The sequence below is a fragment of the Vulpes lagopus genome, chromosome 3, assembly GCF_018345385.1.
Source record: "Vulpes lagopus strain Blue_001 chromosome 3, ASM1834538v1, whole genome shotgun sequence".
Taxonomy (NCBI): Eukaryota; Metazoa; Chordata; class Mammalia; order Carnivora; family Canidae; genus Vulpes; species Vulpes lagopus.
Window position 1 is genome coordinate 49,077,871 of NC_054826.1, and position 12,322 is coordinate 49,090,192.

General features: G+C 42.4%; 1 protein-coding gene across 1 annotated transcript in view; it reads left to right on the forward strand.

Annotated features, from left to right (window-relative positions):
* BNIP1 (BCL2 interacting protein 1) overlaps positions 1-12,322 on the forward strand; it is a 37,816-nt gene that overhangs the window by 4,701 nt on the left and 20,793 nt on the right. Inside the window, 3 exon segments of the mRNA XM_041749211.1 lie at positions 1,526-1,617; positions 4,394-4,495; positions 5,330-5,448. Coding sequence (XP_041605145.1) covers positions 1,526-1,617; positions 4,394-4,495; positions 5,330-5,448 — 313 coding nt within the window.

The following is a 12,322-nucleotide window of genomic DNA, read 5'->3' on the forward strand; positions in this document are numbered from 1 at the left end:
AACTATCTGGGTCTCTATGACAGAATTTCTAGGCAACCTTTTATGAGGAAACTATATACCTTTCTTCCTTCTTTCCTTCCTCCCTCCCTTCTAACCATGCATCCATTCTTCTGTTCAATGGTTTGGTGCCTAATAATGTTCTAGGCACAAAGAATATGTATAGTGAACATGAGGTGTAAAATTCTACTTTCCTGGAGTTCACAATCTGGCAAGGAATCTAGATTTTAAATGAATAATTAAGCAAGTAATAAACTGACTACATTTGCAAAAATTTTTCCTTCATGTTTTTTTTCTGTCTCAGAATATCTGGGGCCATTAATTGGAAATCATCTCTGAGCTGCTGAAATGGTGGATACAGACACATGTTCCTGACCAGCATGTGCAAATTAATATATAAATGAGTATATAAATAAATAAATTAGTATGTAAGTGAACTAATACATTGTTTTAGCATCAGCAGCTTGATTGAAACTGGAAATTGTTTTAATCTGCAAACAAAAAATAGGACTTGATTCTTGAGGTATAATGACATCTTTAATTAGAGTCAATCTGATACTTGCATCATCTGAAGTTCTCAGGGGTCTCACATTGCTGAGCTTATGTCCATTGCCTGGTGTGTGGTTATTTGGGGCTGTGAGCACTCCTCTTTAGCAGACCTTATGTATGGGATTTTTGTGCAACCTGGACTGAAAGCAAGTCTCTTCAGAGGTTTTTGGATTTGCTTTTGCCATATCTCGTGGGATTATAAGTCTGGGAGCACATTTTATGTTAACTTCTCCTCATGGAGATTCTCAGACCTTTCTGAGAGAGTGAATTATAACTCCAGATCAGTTTGAGGGTAGCTCCATGGATATACATTACATTCTCAGGAAATATTTTGTATCCCTCTAGCCAACAAAAAAGGACAAGCTTCCATTCTGTCTGTGCTGGCTGACAGGCATGTACGTGACAGGCATGGACACTGAAGGTGTATCCCTTTGTGAGTTCTGGATTTGTGGCTTCCAGCCTCAGATAGCTCAACACTTTTTATGCCACCCGTATGTGGGCTTTCAAACCTTCCAGCTGTTTGCTACCAGTCAATAATGAAATAGGTACAGAGATTGAGAGTGAGCATTTAGACATGTGTAGCAGTTTGATATTTCCATGATGTCTCAAAGTAGGACCAGGGGCTCCTATTTAGTGATTTTTATTCCCTTTTCATTCCAGGCAGACCCCCTAGATGACAGGAGTGAATCTCCCATTCCAGAGCAGCTGAGCATCAGTCACAGGCTGACTGCTCTGGCTCTCAGTTCACTTCTCACTTTGGGGCCCTGGAGATTATCCTTACTTTCTTGCACATCAGCTATATACTTATGGATGTTTGTTATATTTACCTGACATTCCTGAGTGTTCTCTGTTAGGAGGGTTTTCAAGTGCTATTGTATAACCTGCCTAGAAAGAGGAGTAGTTTGGTTTTTATATTGGCTTTTTTTTTTTTTTTTTGGCTTTTAAAATCATTTTAATATAGAGCTCTTTTCCCCCAAAGGAGCTTGAGCAGTCAGCTAAAGAGCAAGACAAAGAGTCAGAGAAGCAAGTTTTGCTTCAGGAAGTGGAGAATCACAAAAAGCAGATGCTCAGGTAGGTGGGGCCTGCGCTGGGTCACCTGCTCCCTGGGCGGCTTGTATAAAGGTTTGCCTAACAAACCTAGCTTAATGATTTAATTGTGTCATTTCTACACAAACTGAATGTCCTCTCTAGATCAGTAGTTCTCAAAGCAGGGACAAGCACGGGTTGTTGGTAGGTCAAATTGTATATAGTTTACAAAAGCGTATTTACCATTATACTATATTTTATATTTTTAGGACAAAACCAAAAAATGATTGCTTTTGTAATACAGCATCTTTTTCTGTAAGGAAATTGCTACCAGAAAAAGTTCCTACTTAAGATGGACCAAAATTTAGAAAGCTTTGAGTGGGACTTTATCTTAAAAAATGAAACAAAAAATGTAAATAAGATTATGCTATGTTAAATAAAGTGGTGGTTATCATTGTAGCAGTGGGCTAACCTTTGGTTATATAATTGAAGTATGCACTATTTCTGGATATTGGGGGGGCTTTTCCAACAAAATTATCTGATGGCATGAAATAGCACCTGTCCCTTCACATGTGACTTTTGTATCATAATCATAAAGAGTGTTGTTGTGACAAAAATATTTAAGGGCTCAAAAAAAAAAAATTTAAGGGCTCCATCAACTTTCACCATTGTCTGGTAGCCAGGTCATTCTCTTTTGAAGCCCCTGCTAGTCATCATCCTCCTAGGTGTTGCTCTTTCTCCTTATTAATTTGCTCTAACTCTGCTGGATCTCTATGTCTCTGGTTTTGCTTTCAATGTGAGTAATTCTCCAGCATCATCCTTGGCAGGCAGCTACTGTGTTTATGACACCCAGCCCTCAGGAGGTGACTGACAAACATGTGGGCATGGTAGAGGCTGGTATAAGTAGGGAGGGATGTGTGCGTGGTCACCAGTGTTAAAGTGCTTGGCTCAGTCGGAGTACTGGAGTACTTTGTGTCATGATGGCGTTCGCTTCCCTCAGCCACCAAGGATACTCACATTACAAACACTGAGTAAAGAGGACCCCTTGTATAAAGTAGAGTAAGTTACACCAGATAAAATGGGCTTAGTTAGCATGGCTAGGAGTTGAGAATGGCCATTCATGATGTAGAGTTACAGGGGAGAGAGAAAGCAGTAGATGAATACTTTGGCAGTTGTGTGTGAAAACAGTAGTTGCGCTTGCCTGGATTCTCATGCTTATCACACCATTCAGCAAATATTTGTTTGTTTGTCTTTCTCCCCAGTAAATGTGAGCCCCTTGAGGGCAGCCACTATGGCTCATTCATCTCTGTGTCACAGGGCCCAGCAGAACTTCCTTGCTAACAATTAAAATATGTAATTGATTCTTTTAAAATATCAGGTGTGAAATGGCATAGCAGATGCTGTTCTGGTGGCAGAGAGCTCGTTTACATTTTAAGCACAGAGGTACTCTTAGAAAAATACCGCATCAGTTCACGTTTGACTTTGGTAAACATCTCAGGGGTTAGCACAATTGATGTGAACCAGCTGCCTAAGAGTTCTAGTGCTTGAGTTTGATTCTCCTAGGGGCCCAATTAACATTTTTATAGTTCATTGACAAAGGCTGCACTGCTAACCCCAGGGAGCTGTTCATCAAATTTGAGTTGTCTCTCATGAGGGAGATCAGGTAAAGAATGTAAATAAATCACATCAAACTGCTAATACAGTGTGTTTATCTTGCTCATGATTGGTCTGAGTATGTAAAGAACAGCAAATCTTAAAGAAATATGGAGCAAAACCAAAGTGTTAAGTTACTATATTGTACACCTGAAAGTAATATTACACTCACTGTATGTTAAGTAACTGGAATTTGTTTTTGTTTTTTTTTTTAGATTTTATTTATTTATTCATGAGAGAGAGAGAGAGGCAGAGACATAGACAGAGGGAGAAGCAGGCTACATGCAGGAGCCTGATGTGGGACTCGGTCCCAGAACTCCAGGATCACGCCCTGAGCCAAAGGCAGACGCTTTAACCGCTGAGCCACTCAGGAGTCCCACTAACTAGAATTTAAATGAAAACTTAGGGGCACCTGGATGGCTCAGTAGGCTGAACATCCAACCCTTGATTTTGGCTCAGGTCATGAGCTCAGGGTCCCGAGATCCAGCCCTGTGTTAGGTAGGCTCTGTGCTGAGCATGGAGCCTGCTTGAGATTTTTTCTCTCTCTCCCTGTGCCCCTCCTGTGCTCTCGCTCTCTCTCTCGTGCTCTCTCTCCAAAATAAATAAACAAATAAATAAATAAATAAAATATTTTTTTAAATAAAAACTTAAATATTGAGGAAAACTGCCTTCCTATGATTTTTCTACTTCTCATAATATCTATTGATTGGCTAATGGGCCAGAGACTGTTGTTCTAGGTACTAGTGATCCAAAAATGAGTAAGACACGGTCCTCAAGAAATGGAACCAACTAGGACACAAGGTAGAATGTGGTAAAATGGTAAAACGTTAGTGGTAACTGGACAGAACAGGGCCTCAAGTGCCCAAGGCGAGTTTGAAGTCTGAAGCCCTTGCCCGGCTGTAAGCACAGAAGTACTGTGGCCAGACTGCTCCCTCTGGCTGCCCTGGAGGGAAAGGGACAGCTACAGGCGGCTGGGCAGGGTGAGACCAGAGGTGTAGCCTAAGCTGGAGCAGTTGCCGGGGCAACCAAGAGGAGGAAATGGTGGGAGGCAGAGATGGATGACCCTGTAGGCCACTCTGGGAGGCCTTTCCCATCACTCCCTTGCCAGAAGGAAGAACTTATGTTCTTTGATCTGACAGAAACTCATGCAAGACCCTTCTGATTCCAGCAATCAGACCTCATGGAGGAAGGCTAATCTCACTTGCAAAATTGCTATCGACAATCTAGAGAAAGCAGAACTTCTCCAGGGAGGAGACCTCTTAAGGCAAAGGTATCTGTCTTTTTGTCTTTCTGGGCCCTAATGATAGAACAGATAGCAATTGGCAAGGTGCAAAACCCGTGTAGGGAAGCCCTTCTTGTTTTCAGTGTAAAACTGGTACTTAATTTTATTATATAGGTAATATTTTTTAAAGTATGAAAGAAATACTGGCTTATTTGTAATAAATTGGTAAAATAAAGGTGTCGATGACAAAATGAACTATACTGTGATTGTGTTGCACACATTTTGATATATATTGTGTCCTCCCACCATTTTTTTTTTTTTTTACAAAGTCAGAGTCCTACCGTATATAAAACTTAGCGCCCTGCTCTTCACATAGTATTATAGCACAAAGACTTGCTTGTTTTAGAAAACTCTTTAAACAAAGGTTCAAGAGTACTTAGTATTCCCTTGTATTGGCTGATCCCCCGTTTGTGTGTGTTTGCATTTCTAGTTTGTCAGTATTGTAAACAATACACAAGGGCACACCTTAGGACATAAGGCCTTGTCCACATTTTGGGTATTTCCTTTGTAGAGATTCCCAGGGATGACATTATTGGGCCAAAGGCATGAATGTTTCTAAGGCTCCTAATACTATTTCCAGATTGCTTTATAGAAGGCAGTACCAGTTTGCATTTCTACTAGCAGTCTTTAGGAGTGTGGTGTCAGCATACCCTTGCTGGCATTGACTGTGATTGTTTTTTTTTTTTTTTTTTTTTTTGTGATTGTTGATACTTAAATATATATGCTATTTTGATAGATTAAAAAAATGGGATCGCATTTGAAGACGGGAGTTGTCTTATAGCCAGCTTTTGTTGACATGCCTATCCCACTCTGGACTTTTAGGAAAACCACCAAAGAGAGCCTGGCCCAGACATCCAGTGCCATCACGGAGAGCCTCATGGGGATCAGCAGAATGATGTCCCAGCAGGTCCAGCAGAGCGAGGAAGCCATGCAGACGCTAGGTAAAGCCAGATCAGGAGTTAGAAACTTCTCCCAGAGACTCCAGTTCCAGAGCCCTTGTCCTGGCACCTGCCACCATGCTCTCCCACCTTTGTCCCCATCCCCACCCTCATCCCCAAGCTTACTGACTTGTGTGGCTTCTCACTTCTTCAACACTGTGGTATTGCCCGGGGTGGGATATGTTGCTCTTATTTCTCTTTTTGGTTTTTATAGTTGTACTACAAGATCTGCACACCCCCGTCAAAATGTTTCCCCAGCAGAAGCACTCCCAAGGTCTCATGTGAAAAGCCGAGATTCCCAGGCCTTCTGGAGAGTAGGTGCTGGCAGGACTCGGGGAAGGGCCTGGGCATCTGTTTTTTTTTTTTCTCTGGAGTTCTGTGGACCCATGTGGCCAGGCAGGTTGGGGAATCATTGCTTGGGAAGATATTTTAGTGAATCGGCTGCTGGCTACTCTGCAAGGGCCTCAGCTTATAATTAATACTCCCCAGTGTTATTTTTACTGTAAGCTCCTTTTAAAAGATGCAGTCAGAGGCCACAAAAGAAGGTGCTTGAGCATCTGGTTCTCTCCAGCAGCTTTCCCATGGTGTCTCCCTTGTGATACAGAAGAGAATTGGCCCTTTTCAGGGTCCTCTGCATAAGAAAACAGAAGAGAGTGTTTACTCTCTGAAATAGTTTTGGAAGATTTATAAAGAGACAAAAGTGTCATGGTACGCAGATTGCACGAACCCACCACCCAACTTCAGCAGTTGTCAGTTCATGGCCAGTCTTGTTTCAGCTCCACCCATCCTGTGCCCCCATCTGGATTTCTTTGAAACAAATCACAGGCATCATCTATAAATATCTCAATATGTCTCTTTAAAAGATAAGAGACTCTTGAAACAAAAAACAAACAGAGCCAAACCACGATACCATTATCACCCCTAAAAAGAATCTGTAATTTTGAGCCACTTTTTTTTTTTTCAGTGCACTATTCAAACAGGCGGAAGCAAAAGGAGAACAGGCAGCTTGTCCCTAAGGCCAGCCCCCGTGTGTGAAACTTAACTGGGCATTTAGGCTCAAAACCAGCCAGTCACCTCCTCTACATACGTGCTGGGGGCAGGACTCAAGCCTTGGGATAGGCCTTGGAGAATGTGCAAAATAGGAGGCCACCTAGCCTTTGAGTTGAGGACTTTTCTGCTTTGATGCTGGTGACAGGATACCCTCCCCCCCCACATACACATACATACATATCAGAAATAGATGATACAATTAAGTGGTGAGAAGGGTGCACAGATGCTGATGGCTTCTGGGGTGTTGAGGGCTGTTCTTGAGGCCCATTTTGTAGGAGAGAAAGCTGTTAAAGAAGAATGCAGTTCTTAACCCTTTCCTTAACAGCTCTCAAATTCAGCTTGATTTAAAAGCCTACTAGGACTACAGTTTTTTTTTTTTTTTTAAAGCATATTAGGGATATGATATCTGGAATTTGCTGGAATTGGGTGGACTAGTATGGGGACAGGAGTGCCAGGGAATTGGTGGTTCTTGGGTGTGGGTGTTGGGCACAAGGCATTTCACAATACTATTCTGTCTACTTTGGTGATGCTTTAAAATTCGCTATAATAGGAAGTTTAAAAAGAAAGACCTATTATATCTTTTTGAACAGGTTCTTAGGTTTTTGGAATGGCAATAGGCATGGAGAAAGGACCGAGAAAGATTTTTGTTATCTGAGTGTTTATTTTTCCCCCTCATCTGTCTTTATATTATAGATGCTGCTCTGTTTCCTCTGATAATTTCTTTTTACTTACTTACTGACTTTCAATTTTGTGAAAAGGTAATATATATTACATGGTTAAGGAAAAAACCTCCAGGCCTGCATTGTCCAGTAGAAATATAATGTGAGCTACATACTTAACTTTAAATTTTCTAGTAGGCCCGTTAAAAAAGGTAAAAAGAAACCTATGAATTTATTTAATCTATTACATACAATATATTACCTTTTCAGTATGCAATTAATATTAAAGACTATTGAGATATTTTGCCTTCGTTTTTTCATACTAAGTCTTTGAAATCATGTGTGTATTTTAGACTTACAGACACCTCAGTTTGGTTTAGCCACATATTCTTGCTCAAGTGCCACGTGTGTTTAGGGGCTGTACAGCCCTGGACAGTACAAGAGAGAAATTGAAAGGTAGCTCTCTTCAGACCTCCCCTTAACCCCTGGCCATCAGGTCTATTCCCCAGGGGCAATCACTGTTATCAGTTTCTTTTATGTCCTTTTGGGATCCTCCACAGATGTATAGCACAAAGCAAATTAAATATCGTTTATCCCCCTCTTTCTTACATAAATGGAATTTTCAGTATGGGTTTTCACACCTCACTTTTCTACTTTTCCACTTAACAGCACATTTTATTCTGTGGATGTTCTGATACTAGGCTTTGTGGGAGAATCTCGCCAGGTAGACCTACTTATTACCCAAGTGTCAGGCTCAGATACTCATACTCAGAAGTAAATTTGACTCCTTAAAGCACATGTACCTCCCCTTAGATTTCATACAGTGGCCAGAGCATAGATGTGATATCTTTAAAACTGCAACAGTATCCCAGGACTGAAGCACTGATATGTGTGAGGGCTTGTGGCAGGGCCCAGCCCAACTTGTTATGATCCCACGTAGAGCAGATCTGGCTCTCAGGTGTCCTGGCAGTGTACACCTCAGGTGGAAAATCTTGGTAACTCCTAGCTTCTGCCTTCAAAAAAACCTCATAGTGCCTGGCAATAATCACCCAGGTTCATTTTGGGGCTGGTGGTTCTTCTCACCTGCCTACTTTAGAAAACTGAGATTGATGGTCAGGAAAGGAACTCTGTTCTTTTTTCCCTAGTGATGTTCATGTTGGAGAATGCGTAGTAGTGGCCCTATGACATTGTATATAAACCACATCACAAAAAAAAAAAAACAAAAAAAAAACACATCACTCTGAGCTGGATGGGATGTAGGGAGGTGCTTTCCTTATAATATGCTTGTTCTTTGCTCCTCTGGATTATCTCTTTTTACATCTTTGCTTATGGCTGAGGGGAACTTGCTACAAATTGCAGTGTTTTTTGCTGGTAACCCAGGCAGCAGAGCAAAGTCTTTGGATTTGGTGCTCTACAGTCTCTGAGTCAGGCTCCCTCCCTCTTTTGTTCCAGCCAATTCTTCCCGGACTATCCTGGATGCAAATGAAGAGTTTAAGTCCATGTCAGGGACCATCCAGTTGGGACGGAAGCTTATCACAAAATATAATCGCCGAGAGCTGACGGACAAGCTTCTCATTTTCCTTGCCCTGGCCCTTTTCCTTGCTACAGTCCTCTATATTGTAAAAAAGCGGCTCTTTCCATTTTTGTAAGATCTGAATTTACCAGCTTTGGCCCTTTACACTCCAGAGTCAGGATCTGTCCATGCTCCTGAGCTCTCCCCCAGGCTGCCAAACTAGTGTATACCTCTGTGGCCTGCTCCAGTTGCTCAGCAGGTTGATTGCAGACTCAGCCCTCCAGCTTTCTCCGGGCAGCTGGTTGGCCTGTAAAGGGCGAGTAGAACAAGGGGAGGAAGGCCTGTCATTGGGACACCTACACGACACAGGGACTCCAGGAGCCATCACAGTGCATATGGCTGTCACAAGGGGCACACAGAGGCCAGCCTTCAGGATTTAATCCCTCTCTACTTCTGCTGTAGCCTTAATGCTAGATCTGGTGGAAGAAGAAAGAAGTGGGGAGACGGTTAAGGAAAAATCATGTCCATTCCTTGAATAAACTTGACTATATTTAATAGAATGAAATGCATGTGGATTTATAAGGTATCCTCCTGGGAATTTGTGTCCTGTTTTTGATGTCCAGCTATCTAGGATCAGATCATTTATTTGTTCATTCAACAAAGGATTATTAAGCAACAGCCACATGCAATGTATTATAGACACTGCTGACTGTTACAAATACTTGGTAAAGCAGCTGTGGTTCCGCCCTCAGGGAGCAAGAAGAACAAGATCTCATAGGCTCTAAAAAAGCAAATTACAAAAAACCCCCACTGGAGGTGGCTGACACCACATCTGAGAAAGCTCAGGAAGACATCCTTCTCATTCTATGTACAGTGATGGGCCTGGCCTGGGGATGTGCCATGTCTTGGGGGCTGGCCCATGTCTTTCTCTTTAGGTCCAGAGCTAAATATAACCATGAGAGTGAGGCTAGTGATAAGCTGAGGCCTGTCTGGGCCTGAGTTCTGTTGAGGCCTGCGGGATACTAGGGCTCAGGCTGGGAGATGTTAGTGTCTCCTTGTGCTATAGGCCTGGCTGGTCTCACACATGAAATCCCAGCCTCCCCACTATTTATAGCCCCAAAGGCCCTGGGAGGTATAATGTGGAGGCAGAGGGGAAAGCAGAAAGAACATGGAATTTGAACCTTGATTTTGAGTCTTGGCTCTACTAAGGGACCATGTGACCATGGGCAACTTCCTTTTGTTACTAAGCCTCAGTTTCCCCACCAGTAAAGTGGGGATGATAGTCCATATAGATATTTGTAGAGTCAACACGAGAATCAAACGAGAACGTAAAGGAAAAAGTACGGCTTCTGTGTGACTGAACAGTGGGCTTCCCAAATGGGGTCACCTCCAGGACTCTGGGCTCTGAGGTTCCCTGCAGCAAACAGGCTTCAGTGAAAGCTGGGCGGGCCATCAGTTCTGTTTAGATCTGTTTGAACAGAAGGTGTCCACAGTTAAGACTTTAGTTATGAAGTGCCAGATCGCCATGGGACCAAGTTTGTAAGATATTGGCTGCATACTCAGACTGACTGGTTTCATGAGTAGAATATAAGTTAAAGTGTGTGTGTGTGTGTGTGTGTGTGCGCGCGCGCGTGCGCGCACACACATACACACTTCTATATATACGTATATATATCATCCTTAAACAATTTCTGGCCTCAGAAGGCAATGTAAAATGTGCATGCATGTGTCTTATTTATAGTCAAATTAAAGCTGAGAATAAAGCACAGATGGGAAATTCCCACTCAGATTCCAGCTGTAAGCGCAGCAGATGGATGTTATCAATTTAGGATTTTCTTGTCTTAACATTTTTCTTTACTACTTCCCACTAATTGTCAACATCCTCCTTACAATATGGGAATGTGTGGGCTTTGTACTCCTTAAAACATCTCCCTTGACTATTCTTTAACTTGCTTCCTTCTGCAAATAGGTTGAATTTGAAATGTCATCAATAGCATTGTATTTTGCAACCCCAATCTGCCACCAGGATTCAGTCATCCCCTAGTGGGCTGACTGGGCAGAAAGCAGCCATCTCCATATTCAACCGTGAGGGGTCAGTGTTCACACTTGCTCTATGGTCTTGCTATGTTTAGGACTCTGTTAGTCTGTATGGAATGCTCTTAAGGATTTTTTTTTTCCCAGTTACCAGACTTAAACAAACAAACATAACAAATGTACAAAGCTTACCTATATAGTCTCTGTAAGATGTTTCATAAATGATTTTAATTTTCACTGCTAACAGTAAGGCAAACTTGTATTCTACATTTTGCTTAGATGACAGTCAAGGAGTTAAAAGTATAAAGCAGCTGTCAAGACATCATTCATTCAAGTATTCACTGAACACCTACTTTGTACCAGGCACTGTGTTGGGTACACTCCGTGAAAAAAACAACGATCCTCTGTCATCTTGGAACTTACAATATGTGGGGGGAGGGTGGGCAGATGATAAACAATTAATGTACTAAATAAGCCATTCATTCTGTTAGAACATAAGTGTTTTTAGGGAAAAGTGAAACTGGCTAATAGAGACCCGGAATGTCGGTGTGGGGATAGGTTTGCTATATTAAGTAGGATGTCAGAGTTGGCCTCATTGAGGAGGTAAGGTCTGAGCAAAGTCTTGTTGGGGAGGAAGATACTTTAGCCATGTGGACTTCTGAGGGAGGAGGGTTCCATGCAGGGGCCAGCTAGAGCTAGTACAAAGGCCTATAGTGGGAGCATCTGTGATGCTGTGATTTAGAGTCAGAAATATATATTTCTTTTCCCCGGTCCTGGCACAGAGCTCCTAAGACCTTTGGACTTTCCTGCAATGAGAGTGATAAAGGTTTTTTTTTTGTTACATTCCTGAGGCAACTTTTGGAAAGCACCAAGATTGGGGCTGGTTGCCAGTGGATCTCAGAGAAGGGGAGAGGGGCTGGAGATTGAGTTCAGTCACCAATGGCTGGTGATTGCATCAGTCATGCCTGTGTAATGAAGCCTCCCAAAAACCTCCAAAAACCCTAAATCTTCCAGGTTGGTGAGCATGTGGAGATTGAGGGAGGGTGGCACACTTGGAGAGAGCAGGGAATTTCTGCGTCCTTTCCTCATACCTTGCCCTGACATCTCTTACATCTGGCTGTTCCTGAGTTATATCCTTTTGTAATAAACTGATAATATAGTAAATACAGTGTTTCCTTCATTTCTGTGAACCTCTCTAGTGAATTAATTAAACCCAGGGAATAGGTGCTCATGGGACCTCCCCCATCTATGGCCTGTTGGTCAGAAGCACCCGTGACAACCTAGACTTGTAAGGGTAGCTGAAGTGTGGATGGGGCCACAGTTTTGTGGGACTGAGCTCTTAACCTGTGGGATCTGATGACCAGGTAGACGGTGTCAGAATTGAGTTGAATTACAGGACACCCAGCTAGAATTGCTTGTTGATGTCGGGAATAAACCCATACATCAGAAATGCATGCATGCACTTGAGCATGACAGATGGGGGAATAGCAAGGAAGCTAGTGTGCTAGAGCAGAGTGTGAGGAGTGGTAGAGAAGTAGCCTGGGAGATCAGACAAAATTACAAAAAGTCTTGTAAGTCATTGGAATGATTGAGCTTGTTCTCTGAGGGACATGGGAGCTAT